General features: G+C 45.1%; 1 protein-coding gene across 3 annotated transcripts in view; it reads left to right on the forward strand.

Annotated features, from left to right (window-relative positions):
- LOC136625480 (apoptosis-inducing factor 3-like) overlaps nucleotides 1–16,979 on the forward strand; it is an 86,509-nt gene that overhangs the window by 19,577 nt on the left and 49,953 nt on the right. For all 3 annotated transcript variants that reach the window (XM_066599680.1, XM_066599681.1, XM_066599682.1), the window contains exons 5-9: nucleotides 227–271; nucleotides 350–431; nucleotides 1,060–1,172; nucleotides 7,708–7,794; nucleotides 11,791–11,882. In XM_066599680.1, coding sequence (XP_066455777.1) covers nucleotides 227–271; nucleotides 350–431; nucleotides 1,060–1,172; nucleotides 7,708–7,794; nucleotides 11,791–11,882 — 419 coding nt within the window. The remainder of the gene's footprint in view (nucleotides 1–226; nucleotides 272–349; nucleotides 432–1,059; nucleotides 1,173–7,707; nucleotides 7,795–11,790; nucleotides 11,883–16,979) is intronic.

Raw genomic sequence — 16,979 nt, forward strand, 5'->3', positions numbered from 1 at the left:
TACATAGGGCAACGTAATTAGGTCTAAAGATAAAGTGAGTTATTTAGTAGCAGTACTAGTCCTATAAACTTAGGATACACACCGTGGTCCCATACTTCATGTTAGTCCAACTTGGTAGACCACTAGATAAAGCTGGTTCGGATGACGCATGAAGAACAGTATACACTGGGTATGATTTGATCCTCAGTTTTCATTATTCTGCTTTTCCCATTACTATTACCTACAGGTCACTGTGGAGAATGGCAGTGTGTGTATTGTCACCACTAAAAAGGTAAGACCCCCAATGTATTCATATACTGGGCTACCCAGCATTGCAGATGTTCATGTATGACTGCTCCTTTAATTGTAGGCATTGGAGAGCACCAAACGGGTAAAATCCATGAGCAGCCGCTCTGCTGGTGACAGAAGTAGTGTTGTGATCATTGGAACAGGTAAATGAAGTATGTGATATTATAGGTGTAATATGATGGTCTTCATACTCTTATAACCAGCGCTCATTTAATAGGGTTGTGAGTTTGTGCAAAAGAATACAAAGGACTTTACAAAGTGCTTCTATAGTGCATTGTTCTTGTATTTTGAATCAATGCCAAGCTTCTACTGAAGTACATACAACAATATAGTATGTGTCCAAACGTTCAATGACCATAGTGCCAAGAAAGTGCCCTCCATAAACGGTGCCAGCAGAATGCCCCTATTCAACTATACTGCTAGCCGAATACCCTTCATAAACAGCAGCGGTAGATCTTTTTCCTAAACACAGCCATATAGTATATGTAAAGGGGGTGCCCACTGCATATATGTTCATACAGTTCCCTTTTAAGTCCTCTAGAGTAATATAAATGCGTACGCACCAAGCCCCCCTCCTCAATGTTGGCTGCCAGTATCCTTTTTGGGAGTTTTTCTTGGTCTGCTGCAGTCTGTCCTTACTAAAAAAAATACTGATATCTCAACCCGTCACATCTTGATAAATGGCCTGTATGAGTCTGGTTTTCCCTTCCATAAAAAAATGACTACTGTATAAGACGCATAAACTATTTTCTGTCTTTTCTGTTGCTGTAGGGCCTGCTGCCTTGGTCTTCGCCGAGACCCTACGCCAGGAAGGTTATACAGGGAAGATAGTCATGGTGACAAGAGAAAAGCACATCCCATATGACCGGACCAAACTTAGCAAGGTCTGTAGTGTCGCTTACTCTACAGTGTGCTATGAAATGTTATTAACCTCTTAAGGTCCAGGCTATTTTGTACCTTAAGGACCAGACACTTTTTAGGGATTTTACCCATGTGGTGGTTTTACTGCCCTATCTTTTTTTTTTTTCCTTTAGCTACCAAGATGATTTTTGCTCCTTTTTTTGTTTGTTTTTTTTTCTTTCTGTGACATATAGGGCTATATTTTTAATCTTTTTCACTGACTTTGTTTCTGTTTTTTAGTTTTATTGGGGGTAAAAAGCTAAAAGGAAAAAAAATAAAATAAATATATATTTATTTTTTATTTTTACATTTATAGTAGTATTTTTTTTTTTTAATTAGTATATTTACGTCAAAGTATGGAACGGGTTCCTAATTTTGATTTGGACATTTTGATATATAATATGTATGATTGTGGATAAAGGGCGCATACAGCGACTGTTTTGGTTGGCGTCGGTTTTGGGTTATTTCCTTTTTTTTATGTATATATTTTTATTTTATTCTGTAATTTTGTTTTACTTATTTATGTAATTATTTTTTTACTATCTATGCCCCCCATGACATCATATAAGACCTCTGGGGGACTTTGACATGTTGTTGTTTTTTTTTTATTACATTTTTCCACCGCAGCTTGGGGCATCCATAGGAGCCCCAGTTACAGTGGAAAACATCACCTTTTAGTGACAATAGTCACTGACAGAGCTGAACAAGGTCTGCTTGGACCCCAGCAGTCACGTGACCACCAGCTTGTGTAGTGGAAGAAACACTTCCACTTTCCCTTTTTAGTACATAGTGCTCATTGAGCGCTGTGTACTAAAGCAAGGGGAAGGCAGAAGCTGTTAAAAACTTCTCCCTTCTCCTTCGGGTTCTCAGCTGTGACTAACAGCTGACAACCCAACCCGCTTCTGCTTGATTGCAGAAGCAAGGGCTTCAATCCCTCGCCGTGTTTTTACTATCAGTTGGGTCCTGAAGCCCAGGACCAAACACCGTAAATTTAAAGCGCTTAGTCCTTAATGAGTTAAAGGGAGTTAATATATTTAACATCAGGGAAAACAATCTAGCATGCGTACTCAGACATGTGAAAGGCCGGTTACATGATACAAGTTACTACTCTGAGGGTGCTTTTACACGGGACGACCTGTCGGGTGCAGATGTCCGACAAAGTCGTCCTATCAAATTGTTCCAGTACTTTTACTCAGGAATGATGCTTACAAGTGAATAGAGGCAGAGTTGGGCCAGGGATTGTCAGTCCATGCCCCCGCCATTTACAGTAAGTAGGCAGTCATTCATAAGGCCAACCCGTCATTCACACTGAACGATAATCCTTCAGATTCTTGCTAGACCGTGGGAATCTGAACAATTACTAGCTCGTGTAAAAGGTCCTTAATTTGACTATAGAAAGAGATAGCTGATCCATGAAACCTTAAGTCCCTGCTGCACACTAGATACAAGCACTGACTACCCACTGTAAAACACTCACTAATCCTTCTAGATACCCTGGTGACATGGAAAGAAACCCGCAAGCTCTTGCCTCCCATGCCCTTTATCTAAATATATGCCTCTGTGGATTCACATAGAATTCCAACCGGGTAATGATGATAATATGTTTAAGGCGTGGAGAGAGAAGGCAATCGGCTCAGTAGACCAGATGATACAAAAAGACTCTAAGTGATGGACAACCTTTTGAAGAGATAACTTCAGCTTTTAGACTGCACAACAGACAACCTTTTCCATACCCTCACTCTTAGACTTCAAATTAATGACCGTAGTAAAAGAAACTATACACAATGAATTTGATGCCATGTTGGGTTCAACCTCCATTAAGGTAACAATAACTCGTTGAAAAGACTTTTTCAATGTTGAACATCTAAGGGCAAGGTATTGGTTGCTCTAAATGGTTGGATGATTCACAGATTGCCCTAAATTATAACTTTGTTTAATAGATAAAATAAGCCTAAGGAGGCCACAAAAACCAGGACACATACACAAAGCAATAGGGAAAAAAGACCAATCTCTATTTAAAGGGGTTGTCCCGCGCCGAAACGGGTTTTTTTTTTTTTCAACCCCCCCCCCGTTCGGCGCGAGACAACCCCGATGCAGGGAGGTAAAGAAAGCTCACCGGAGCGCTTACCTTAATCCCCGCGCTCCGGTGACTTCTCTACTCACCGCTGAAGATGGCCTCTTCCTCCGTGGACCGCAGCTCTTCTGTGCGGTCCACTGCCGATTCCAGCCTCCTGATTGGCTGGAATCGGCACGTGACGGGGCGGAGCTACACGGAGCTACACGGAGCCCCATAGAAGACTGCAGAAGACCCGGACTGCGCAAGCGCGGCTAATTTGGCCATCGGAGGCCAAAAATTAGTCGGCTCCATGGAGACGAGGACGCTAGCAACGGAGCAGGTAAGTATAAAACTTTTTATAACTTCTGTATGGCTCATAATTAATGCACAATGTACATTACAAAGTGCATTATTATGGCCATACAGAAGTGTATACCCCCACTTGCTGCCTCGGGACATCTCCTTTAAACCACCGGCCTGTGTCCTATCACTTATATGAGGGTGTGTTATCACTCCATTTAGACCAATAATGTACAGCTCCAGATATCAGTTATATGGTATGTTACGACTTCTAGTTTACGGTAACGTGGATAGGGGCAATCCAAGCTCATATCACCCTCAAAAAGGCAGGGGTCTATAGTCAAACGATCTATCCTGCAATTATTCCAGTTAAAGGCTCAAGATAATGTTACTTAAGTGCAAGATAAAGAGTTACTCCAAAGATGTTACTCAAAATGTTACTGTACTGGATGAGTTTCTCTAGCCTAGGGGGCTAGGTCATCAGAAGTAAAATGCCTCTTTCAGGATATCAAACTCAAAGAATCAATACCCTGAAAAAAATGCCTCTATGCATCTGTTAGAAATGAATAAGTAAACAGGTGTATTTACTAAGAGATGAAGCTAAATATACCTGCATCAGCACGAGTACCTGACTAGATGGAATGTCAGCTAATATTAACTAACGTGCCACTGCTTATAGTAGCAGGCTCTAACTCTGCTCTAATGATAAGCTAGAGGTGCAAACTGCACTTAAAGGGGGTTTCCAGGGCGAATACTATTGATGACCTATTCTTAGGATAGGTCATCAATAGTTGATCGGCTGGGGTCCGTCACCTGGGACCCTGACCAATCAGCTGAGTGGGTGCATGCTGTCAGAGCAGAAGTTTCATGGATTTCAATGAGAGCCGTGCCGTGCCGGCCACTACACAGAGGTCGGGGCAGAGACTTCCGCTGATTCCACTCCGACTTCTATGTATATACGGCACTGACAGTATGCGCCTGCTCAGCAGGTCGGTCGGAGTCCCGAGTGATGGACCCCAGACGATCAACTATTGATGACCTATTCTGAAGATGGGGGGTTTTCCAGGGAGAATACTATTAATGACCTATATAATAAATCAGCAACTATAGTGCTATATCTGCAGCGCTTGCCTCTTTCAATCAGAGACCCAAGCGCCATACTAAGTAAGTTACATCACAGAAGTAGGATAGATGGAGTAAAATAAAAAAGATATATATCATTAGCCCTGATGGTGGACTGACGGCTTCTGGGTTGAGGCTCTGCAAAAACATTCCCCAAATAGTACATGTGATACTCTTGAAAAATACTTATTGAGACACAATTAACTAGACAGCAGATCATAGACCTAGTGACTCCATTTCCACATACTCAGGGGTACTATTTGTGTAATTCGCTGGGTTTGCTGGAAATACCATCGCCATTAGCAATTACGACTTGTGGCTAAAAAAACAAACTAAAAGGCACGGTGTGGCAGCGTGACATTTTAGGAAAGACCTTGACATTAAAACAGTATAATGTGAACATGTACTCTGATAGACAAACTTTTTGTTTTTGTTTAGTTTCTTTTTATGCTGTTCATTCTTAAACAGGTATGAGGAAAATCCAACCCCACCCCATGTTCTATTGATATTCTGCATTGTTAAAGAATAGAGATGAGCGAGCGTACTCGCTAAGGCAAACTACTCGAGCGAGTAGTGCCTTATGCGAGTACCTGCCCGCTCGTCTCTAAAGATTCGGGTGCCGACGGGGGGAGAGCGGTGAGTTGTGGGAGTGAGCAGGGGGAGAGAATGAGAGAGAGATCCGTCCCCCGCCGGCACCCGAATCTTTTGAGACGAGCGGGCAGGTACTCGCATAAGGCACTACTCGCTCGAGTAGTTTGCCTTAGCGAGTACGCTCGCTCATCTCTATTAAAGAATCTTTAGGTTATCAATAGTATTCTCCCTCGAATACCCTTTTAAGAGCAGTTTGCACCTCTAGCTTATTATTAGAGCTGAGTTAGTTAGTGCCTGCTACTATAAGTAGTGGCACGTTAGTTATTATCAGCTGGCATGATCTAATCAGGTATTTGTGCTGATGCAGGTGTATTTAGCTTTATCTCTTAGTAAATACACCTGTCTATTTGTCCATATCTAACAGATGGATAGAGGCATTTTTCTTCAGGGTATTGATTCTCTGAGTTTGATATCCTGAGGGTGCCTTCACACTTGTGAGGGAATCGCACGATTTCCCAGCACTGCGAGAAATCGCAAAAATATGAAGCCAATGGCTTTTAATGGGTCCAGGCACATTTGCGATGTTTTAACGCTTGAGATGCAGTGTTGAAACAAAATCGCAACACGTCCATTTCTTTTTGCGATCTCGCCCATTGCTTCCAAAATCAATGGGTGAGGATTGTGATCCTCTGCCACTGCTGTGACAGCAGTGGCAGGGGACTCTCCACGATAAGGATTTTTGCGCGGGGGGGGTGGGGTTAAAATTTAAGTCCGTCACACAGAAGAAAATCAATAACTGTAGAAAAAAAAATAATAAAGAAGAATTCATGATCTAGGAAGCACTGTCATCTTTGGTGCATCTTCTTGCAGGTCCCAGCACATTTCTTCTGCTTCTCTTCTGGCTGGGGATTGAAAATCCCCACCTCCTGAAAGCGCTGCCTCTGACTGGTCACAGAACTCAACCAATCAGAGACAGTGCTGAGCATTGAATGACAGTTGACCGCTGCCTCTGATTCGACACAGCGCTCAGCCAATCAGAGGCAGCACTTCAGAAGGCAGGGAGTTTTCAAGAGCAGCAGCAGAGTGCCAGGACCTGCAAGAAGACGAGCCGAAGATGACAGCAGTACTAAGGTGATGTATTCCTTTTTTTTTTTTTTTGCAGTTAATGATTATTTTCGGGGTAGGGCTTATATTTCAAGCCCCCACCCACCACCCACCCAAAAAATCCTTGTCGCGGAGAGTCCCCTGCCACTGCTGTCACAGCAGTAGTGAAGGATCACAATCATGTCCCATTGATTTCGATGGGGCTGGCGCTGCTGCCGCTGGCCCCATTGACATCGACGAGTGGGAAACGCCTCGCATCCATGGCTTCTGAAGGATTGCGAGAACGATATCAGGGTGTCAATGACAACCCGATATTTCTCTTGCCAGTGTGCAGGAGCCCTGAAAGAAACATTTTACTCCTGATGACCTAGCCCCCTAGGCTAGAGAACCTCATCCAGTAGAGTAACATTTTGAGTAACATTTTTTCAGTAACATCTTTGGAGTAACTCTTTATCTTGCACTGATTATTATTATTTTAGGTAAAATTATGTTCAGCCTTTAACTGGAATCATTGCAGGATAGATCGTTTGACTAATAGAACTGAGCTTACTGCTTAGATCTGGTACCAGAATCGATCCTACTATGTAGATATGGTACCAGAACTGAGCTTACTACATAGATACGGTACCAGGACCCCACTCAGTTCATAGATTGAAATGTGTTGGAAAAAAGTGTGTGGTTTGGAAATTGCACACTGTCCTTAGTTGTGCCACTTTCATCAACCCGGATGCACTATGTTGACAAAAACCCTAGACGCTACATTAGTTACGTAGTGCATACATTGCACATACATAGAAAGACACACTTTTACATACAGGTACATACACGCGTACCTACCCACAACCAGTGGAAGATGCAGCTAGGTCCAGTCAGAGGAAGAGAAGAGGCAGCTCAGCCTGTGCAACATCCCAGTGAAGGTCGTCTGTGTTCCTTGATAAGAAAATCTGTTGCGGGAAACACCACCTGATCCTTCCCACTGACTTCTGCTACCTATGAGTACAGCCTGGCATAGGCCCTACTAACTGATGTGCTGTGTATTATGGTGGATGGTTTTGGCGGCCGTGGAACCCCCTGGAGACCCAGGCCCTGGGTGGCAGCCCAAACCATCTACATTATACACTGCCACTGTGATGGCCTCTCATAAGAGAAGTCTATCAATAGTGTAATCCTGGAAAACATTTTATATATAGAGATATATAGATGCTTGCTGGATCGGTGAGCAAAGAAATGTATTTTTTTTCCTGCTATAGACATATATGTTTTTTTTCTGTAGATCCCACCAAAACAGGCTGTGTGTGTCCATATGAAATGCTGCGTCTTTATTAAAGTGTTACTTCTTCCTACAGGCGATGAATGTAAAGGCTGAGGAGATCTATCTGCGCCCTACAGAATTTTACAAGGAACATGATCTTGAAGTATGGACGGAGAAAGAGGTAATTGATTTACATAGAACTTGTTTTTCTGATTTCGTCATGGTTTAATTCGGTGCCTTCAATCATGTGAACACAAGCGGGCACATTTACCATTGAAAATCTGCCAGGAACTGTCTTGCATGCTTTGCACACTGCATCCAAAAAGTGTGGCTTAACCCTTTGGAATCCAATTTTGGATCCAGGGTTTCCTAGGGGGTTGTCTCTTTCTGCCATTATACAGTGGCACCATCTGCTGGCTAGAGCTGGTACTGCAGTATGAGACATGCTGGAGAGGCCCCCAACAACAGAGCGGCCAGTAATCTTCAGTAAGAATACCCTGCTGGATGCCTTCCGACATCAGAGCTGTACAGCCTTCAATCAGAATGTCTGAAGACGGCAGACAGTGGATTGGAAAGTGTTAATGGGAAGGAGTAAGATCTAAATGTGACGGCATGTACCACAAATGGCACCAAAATGTTGTCCTCAAAACTGGTGTAAACTAAGGCTCCTTTTAGGCGGCACGATCTTTGTTTGCACGAGCGAATGAGCTGGTGCCGTCCTCAATCGGCTTGTTCGCTTTTGTGCAGCATGTCTACAAAGGCAGATTCATCGGTGAATCGCTCAATAAGAATTGTTCACTTTTCGTTCAGTGTTTCGAGTTCAGAACAAACTGCGGATTTTAACATGGATCTTGGTGCGGATTTGCTACAGATCTTTCTGCTGCAGAAGATCCACAGGAAATCTGCCACGTGCGCACATACATGAAGGTCATCCTTGGGGTGCTTTCATCATCTGCAGACCGACCTCATCTTGACATCTCCATCTCAGTTTGTGGCACCACCATATATCCCAAACAGCATGCTCACTGCCTTGGGGTTATATTCGACTCTAATCTCTTTCTTTACCCTCTATATCCAATCTCTCACTTGAACATGTCATCTGCACCTGCACATCGCAAGAATCTGCCCTTTCCTCACTGTGGACACCCTAAAAACGCTTACTGTTGCCCTCATCCACTCCCGGCTCGATTATTTCAACTCGCTGCTGATCGGCCTCCCCTGCACCAGATTCTACCCTCTCCAATTCATCCTAAATGTGGCAGCCAAGCTCATCTTCCTGTCCAGCCGCTACTCGGACGCCTTTACACTGTGCCAGTCACTGCACTGGCTGCCCATCAAATACAGAATCAATCCAAACTCACTACCTTCATCCATAAAGCTCTCCATTTTACCGCGTCGCCCTACATTGCCTCCCTTATCTCAATTAATCACCCAGTTAGCGCAATCTGCTCCGCTAACAAAATCAGGGTAAGTGCCCCTTTAATTTGAACTTTTCATTCCTGCCTCCAAGACTTCTCCAGAGCAGCACCGGTCCTCTGGAACGCGCTACCCCCAAACTATCCAGACAAACCCCAAACCACAAAACTTCTGGCGTGCTCTAAAAACGCACCTTTTCAGGGAGGCATACTGTATGCCCTAAACCAAACCCTCTGTACTCCACCTGATAACATTCTCCCTGACCTACTGACTGCAATCCCTGCTAGCCACCATCAACCGCCCCCTGTAGTCATACCGATTCAGCCACCACATAGCCTGACCATTGTCTATGTGTATATCATCCCTCACTCTCCACCTCCCCATACCGTGCACATCTCCAACCCCTTTACCTTCTGTATCACCCCATTATTTGCAGTATGTAAGCTCATTGGAGCAGGACCCTCACCCCTACTGTTTCCATCAATTGATTACTTCATGTAACAGTGGTTTTGTTTTTATTTCCCCTGTATTGTAAGGCTGGGTTCTCACATGCCGGATTCCCGGCGGAAATTTGGCCGCAGCGAAAAACCACGAGATTTCTGACGGGAGAAGCGCTGCTAGGATTAGCGGCCGCCGCAGCAAATCCGCCCCGTGTGAACCTAGCCTAAGCGCTGCGGAATATGTTGGCACCATATAAATAATAATAATTATCTTTATCATATTGACACGTAGCAGCAGATTTGGTGCAGCACAATTGGTGCAGATTTTGACACGGATCTGCATCGGACTTCTCTCTTCAATTGAAGGGTGAAGTCTGCAAATCGGCTACGTGTGAACAAATAAGTAGAGATGAGCGAGCATACTCGCTAAAGGCAATTACTCGATCGAGCATTACCCTTAGCGAGTACCTGCCCGCTCGGAAGAAAAAAATTCGTCTGCCGGTGTAGGGCGGGGGAGAGCGGGGAGGAACGGAGGGGAGATCTCTCTCTCCCTCTCTCTCCCCCCCCCCCCCTTCCCCGCTCCACCCCGCTCACTGCTGCAACTCACCTCTCACCCGCTCCGGCAGCCGAACCTTTTCTCTCGAGCGGGGAGAGACTCGCTAAGGACAATGCTTGATCGAATAATTGTCCTTAGCGAGTATGCTCGCTCATCTCTAATCATGAGGGTACATTTACATTTAGTGCAGTGGAAAAGTCATGCCAAATTGCACATCAAAAACAATCAATTGAAAGGGTGAAATCTACTGCGGCTCCACACCGAAATCTGCAGAGTAGATTATGCTGTGGATTTTGATGTGGGTGTGCACCAATTCTGAGATGAAAGGTGCATTCATACGTAGCAGACACTTGTAAGGGTGTATTCACACAGGGAAGTTTGGATGTGGTAAGAAAACCTCCATGTCCATCTGCCATACTCATCCAGAAGCTCATGTCGCATTACCACAAAAAAGTACAATAAAAAGTGCCGCTATGGGCGCTATAGCCTGCAATTGTGCTCCTTTAATAGCGCATATACGTCTCGCGACCGTATATGCGTTCACCTCCGTGAGACCACCTTTGGGGGGGGCTGCACACAGGCATGTTTGTGAGCGCAATACACAGCAAATAGAACTCATTGATTTAGATGGGTTCATTCTCATGGTTCTCTTTTGCGCATGTATTTCCCTCATGCAAAAAAAGACATAACATGCACACAAATACGGCATTTGCGCGCCAAAGGTCCCCATAGGAGTCTGCTTACGCTTGGTTATGTACAAAACACTGCGCATACCCGCGGACACCGGTACCTGGTTAGGCTTTTTAGCCTTTTAATCAAGGCAGAGGTGATTTCCCCAACCGGTGCCTGTGCAAAAATGCTCAGTATTTGTGCAGGCACGGGCGCAAAAAACAGTCCTTCACTGTGCAAATACATTGCGCAGCAGTGAGCGTTTTTGCGATAACGCTTGTGTGCGGCTGTTCTGAACCCTTAAGATATATTATGAAATTTAGCCGAATTTTAGAGCTATATTAATAAATAAAATGAGAGTGACGCTTCCACCCCTTTACTACCCTGGTTCATTAGGGCCCTATAATTACTAATGCTGGAGTCCATGCTGGTTGTGTCTCCCTATAAAATCTAAGGCAGATGCAGGTGGAGTATGGATCTGTAACAGGCTATGTGCATGAGGCCTGAAGCCTATACTGCCCATAACTAATATCACGCCACTCCGCTGGCGCTACTGTGTGTGGGCACTAAGCTGGCACTGCTTTTGTGTTCCCTGCTACACACCATATAGTTCTGCACTACACATTTTGTGTGCAACTCTGCTGCCACCTACTGGACACATGATTAATATTTTTCTAATTGGAAAGTCCAATAGCTTTGCTAAAAACAGCATTTTCCTACATTTCAAAGCACTTATAAAAGTACATTTTTGTGACGGGGCCAGCCCACACAACTGGCTGAGATACACTGTGTAGCCATGCAAGGGGAAAATGATTGCACTTATGCCATAATTGAATGCTGCCCCATCCAGAATAAAACCTCCGGTAGACGCTGTAGCGCTGAATACTCTGACAGCTGTTATGATGATTGGGAGGAACACATGTGGGATCCAGAACTTCCGAATATCACAAATGTTTTCAGAACAAACAGGCTGGCCCGTCTTTAAAAGACAACTCCGCTGTCCTGCAGGTGGCTTCTATTAAGTGTTCTAGACCAGACTGATACTTGCTAACACGATATGAACTCCTATTAAACTATTACGTCTCGTGTCTTGTAGGTTGTTTCTATTAACACAGATGAAGCCAGGGTCAAATTTAAGGATGGATCATTCCTTCAATACAGCCAACTTCTAATAGCAGTCGGCAGCAGGTAAATATGTCACATACATAGGGGAGGTATCAGCTTTGACAGCTAATGCCTGCCTGCAACAGCCACAATTGGAGTTAACTCAATGGCAGTTAAATGTCGCTACCAATTCTGCAATGAGATCGCAGGATTGCCATCTGGGTGTAACTGCAGCCTGGTTGCCTTCAGAAGGTCCCCAGAGCTGCCATGATAGGTTGGCTATTAAGATATGCCTATGGTGTGACTTTAATAGGAAGGCTCTTAAAATATAGTATATTTAATTGCCAAAGTATTGCATTATACTGCACAAGCAAATAAATAACTTGCAAGTTCAAGTCCCCTATGGGGAGTAAAAAAAACTTGTAAAACAATGGCTAATTATTACAAAAAAAAATATTTAAAAGTTTTAAAAAAACAACTTTGCAGTTGTTGTATCCATAAAATGCCTGTTTATTAAAATATTACATTATTAAATATGCTATGCCAGAATTGTGCTTTTTTTTCTAGGAAACAGTGAGACCAAAAAATTGAATAAAAAGTGATCAAAAAGTTGCACATCCCCCATAATAGTACCAATAGAAACTACAGGTTGCCGCACAAAAAATAAGACAGCTCTCACAGATCGCCATGAACAGAAGAATGAGAAAGTTAGGCAACCAAAAATGTTGACAGAAAGCAATATTTTTTTAAAGTATTTTTTTTCTTTCTTTTTTTTTATGTAGTATTTCATAAACTATATAAATTTTAGTATCACGGTAATCAGACTGATTCACAGGATAAGGCTGGATTCATACGAACGTATATCGGCTGGGTTTTCACGCCGGCCGATATACGTCGTCTCTCTCTGCAGGGGGGGAGTCTGGAAGAGCCAGGAGCAGTGCTCTGAGCTCCCACCCCCTCTCTGCCTCCTCTCCACCCCTCTGCACTATTTGCAATGGGGAGAGGTGGGATGAAGCGGGGCTAATTCACGGAACTTAGCCCCGCCCCTGTCCCGCCTCCTTTCATTGCAAATAGTGCAGAGGGGCGGAGAGGAGGCAGAGAGGGGGGCGGGAGCTCAATTCCTGCTCCTGGCTCTTCCATCCTCCCCCCCCCCCCCTGCAGATGAGGACGATGTATATCGGCTCAGCGTGAAAACCGAGCCGATATACGGTCGTCTGAATCCACCCTAAAGATAAGGGTGCTTTCCCAAGCGTCGGAATTCGTCTGCGCAGACATTTCCGTGTCAGTGTTATCCGTTTTTGACTTGAATTCTGCACCCGTTAAAATCCGCTCGTCTTTACTTCCAAACCCCAAGATTGAATTCCACAAAAGAAAAGCTTTCTGCTGCAGAAATTCATTGTTGCAGATTTCTAACATACAGGAAATATTCTACAATTAAAGGGCTTATTCACAGGAGCGTATAACGGGCGCTGTTTTGATGGCCGGCCGATATACGCTACCATCTGAGCTGTCTTCCCCCTTGCCGGCTCTCTGCCTCTCTCCTCCCCTTCGGCTGTTTGTAATGGGAGGGGGAGGAGCTAAGCCCCGGCCTGCCCTTTCCCATTGCTGGCTGCGGACAAGGGGCGGGAGATTACCTCCACCTCTTCCAGTTGCAAACCGCTGGAGGGGAGGAGACAGGCAGAGAGCCGATGAGAGGTAGGGAAGGGGGAAGACGGCTCAGATGGTAGCGTATATCGGCTGGACGTGAAAACGGCGGCCGATGTACGCTCCTGTGAATAAGCCCTAAGTCTGCAGGGGAAGAAAAAGGCAATAAATTCCACAAGAATTTACACAAAACTTATTCAGCAGTTAACATCGCAATAAAATCCATTTCTGTGCCGCACGCTTATTTCGTCCCGTGTAAAACCAAAAGGAATACAAACAACCTGTAGCGTATTGTGGAGACACTACAAGGTCGGGTGTAGTTGTGTAATAAATTCACCCTCACTTGGGATCAAGGGTAGGCTATCCAGACAATACAGGGCCTTGGTGCAAACTAAGTACAGACCTCCAAGGATAGAAGGAGAGTCTAGAAGAAGTGTTTGTGGCACAAAACTACCCTAAAGGTTCTTCACAAAGGAGGAAAAAATATCATGGCGGTCCAGATATAGAGTAACCTCCATAGGGTTAGTGAAGAAAATGTAATAAACGAGACCTTAAAGAGCAAGGGCAGCCCACAAATAGAACATGGAGGTTCATGTAGGTCAATTCTAACCAACATGAACTCCTATTAGCTGCCACTGTGCTTATACAGTCTACACTCTCAAAGTGCCAATCCTGCGTGGTGGTGCATAGGGGTACCAAACACAGATATATATCCCTGTATCACCTAGACTCTAGAGCCCAAGATACAAGCAAGAATCCCCATCCAACCTAAATATATACCGATGACTTGCCATGCAGGACTAACCCTATAGAGAGAGGAGTGATATTTACCTATCCCCACATAAGAGAAGCAGGAGGCAAAGGGAAAGAATAAAATAACAAAGGGCACCAGATGTAGACAAGGTGACGCTACTCACTTATATCTACTGGAGGGATAGCTACATCATGCAGAAGAAACAAATCATGGGGGTGACCCTTTAACTTCATAAATGGTGCACTTGACTGATAAAATGATGGCAGTAAATGTCAACTTCATCAACATTTCATCTTCACTGGCTACATTAAAAAACTTCTATGGGAGTTTCTTGATGTAGGCCATACGTTTCTGTTTCAAAATATGTTTATTCGCTTAACTTTACATGTAACAGGTTACGTGCTTGTATCTCCTTTGCTGGCAGGTTTACGTACAATAATGTTGGGTGTTTATCTTGCAATGATACAAAAACACATTGTTTGCTAATTTCCAACAGATAACTAAACGGTCAATAAAACCTTCAACTATGAAACCAACTAACTTTAAGTGTACCCCTCCAGAGGATCAGGCGCGAGGAGGCCCGCCAGGCGGGTGGGCGATCCGCCCTGCATCCCCATCGGCTGGGCCTCCCGAGGGGAGGAATATAAAGCCCTCTTTAGTTTAGATCAGAATCATAATAAATTTTAGTTGTTGTATTGGGCTATCCTAGCACGCGTGGAAAAATTAAAAAACTGTATAAAGAAGGTTATAGAATAGAATGTGAAAGTGGATTAGAGCAGGTTGAGAGGGGGGCTTAAAGGAAGCCAGGGAATAAGGGGGGGGGGGGGGATGGGATGTTAGATATGTTGGGCTTGGGTAGTGGGTAGGGTGCTGGGCTCCCACATCTCTCTCGTGTAGATGTTGTGGTTAAGGTGTCGTTATGGTAAGTGCTAAACACTATGTTAAGGTTACCCCTAGTACCAGGCTTGGCTTAAGGTCAAAGCTGAGGCTAAGTTCCGTCCATCAGTCCACTGAGGGGGGTTCCGTCCTCGTCTCCTAAGTCACCCCCTCTTCGAGCCACCTGGAGAACGCGGGCGAACCCCTGAAGTCCATCCATGCGTTCCATGCTCTATGTGTGTCATCTGTTGTCTGGCTCGGGTCTCGGTCCGATCTCGCAAGTTCCTCCATGTATTTAATAGATTCCAGGGCATTCACCCAGGTCACCCTCGGCATCGCCCCCTCTCGTCTCCAGTGTTGGGCTATGTTATGTCTCATAGCCATGATGAAGTGTCTCAGTAACCCTTTTTTGGCGTGAGATAAAGAGCCTGGTAACATAGAGTGGAGGGCGATCTCGGGGGACAGGTCTAGGGGGGATCTACTCACCGCTCCGTACAGTCTGGCCACATCACCCCACAAGGGAGCAACCATCGGGCAGCTCCACCATATGTGATACATAGTGCCTACCTCTGAATGGCACCTCCAGCACTCGTTTGGTATTTCCGGGAAGATTCTGTGAAGCTTGTCCGGGGTCCTGTACCATTGAGTTACTATTTTGTAATTTAATTCCTGGGCTTTAGCCGATATTGACAATTTGTGTGAGAGGGTATAGGATTTGGTCCAGAGTTCTTCGGAGAGCCGGCCTCCCAGTTCCTCCTCCCACTTCGATTCCCATCTCAGTCGGACTCCTTTCGCCCGCTCATTGATCAACAACCCATACAGCAGAGATACTACATGTGTTGGGGGGGTGCTGTCGACATATATTTTCTCAAATGGGGTGAGCTCTGCCGTGAGTGACTCGGGGGCCCTAAGAGTCCTAATATAATCTCTCACCTGGAAGTACTGCATCCAGTCTCCTGGCCTTGATCCAGGTCCCTCCCTCAGCTCGTTCAAGGGACGTATCCCATTCGCATCTACGATCTCCCGGACCCGTGGGGTCGGGCTGCTTGGCATAAAAGCCAGATTTGAATTAGATCTTGTGGCAGGGATTTGCGGGTTCCCTACCAGGGGTGTCAGAGGGCCAGGGATCGTTACTACCTGTCCTCCTCTCGTGAGGCGGGCCCAGGCTTGGATCAGGCTTAGGGCGAGGGGTGTGGCTCCTTCCTTTTTCCAGTCTACCCTACCCGGGATCCAGAAAGCCCCGCGCAGATCGAAGTGGTTTTGACCCAACTCGATGGCCACCCAAGATTTCTCGCCGGTGCGATGTATTGTATCCAGGATACAGCTACCTATCGCCGCCCTATGATATAGTTCGAGATCTGGCAGTCCTGCCCCTCCCAAGGATCTAGGCCGGGTCAGAATCTTGTAGCTTATTCTAGGGGGGGAGTTTTTCCAGACAAATCTGCCCATGAGTTTCTGTAGGCGAGTGAAGAACTGTCTTGGGAGGTCCCAGGGGACTGTCTGGAAAACATACAGGATTCTAGGTAAGATGGTCATTTTTAATGCGTTGATTCTTCCAAACCAGGAGAGTTGCAGCCTGGACCACCCCTCTAACTCCGACTCCAGTTTTACCAATAAGGGGCTATAGTTCAGTTCGTACGTCAGGGAGGATTTAGCTGGGATTTGTATCCCTAAATATGTCAAGGAACTCGTTTTCCATTGGAAGGGGAAGGCATCTCTCAATGCGTCCATTTCCAAAGATGGTAGGGTAATATTAAGGATTTCGGACTTTTGTGCGTTCATTTTAAAATTACTGAGCTTCCCAAATCTGGACAGCTCCCTAAGAATTCCTGGCAGACTGATCCGGGGGTTTGAAACGTATAGCAGCAAGTCGTCCGCGAAGATGGACAGCTTGTGGTCTCTGTCTC

This window comes from Eleutherodactylus coqui, chromosome 4 (genome assembly GCF_035609145.1).
Source record: "Eleutherodactylus coqui strain aEleCoq1 chromosome 4, aEleCoq1.hap1, whole genome shotgun sequence".
Lineage (NCBI taxonomy): Eukaryota > Metazoa > Chordata > Amphibia > Anura > Eleutherodactylidae > Eleutherodactylus > Eleutherodactylus coqui.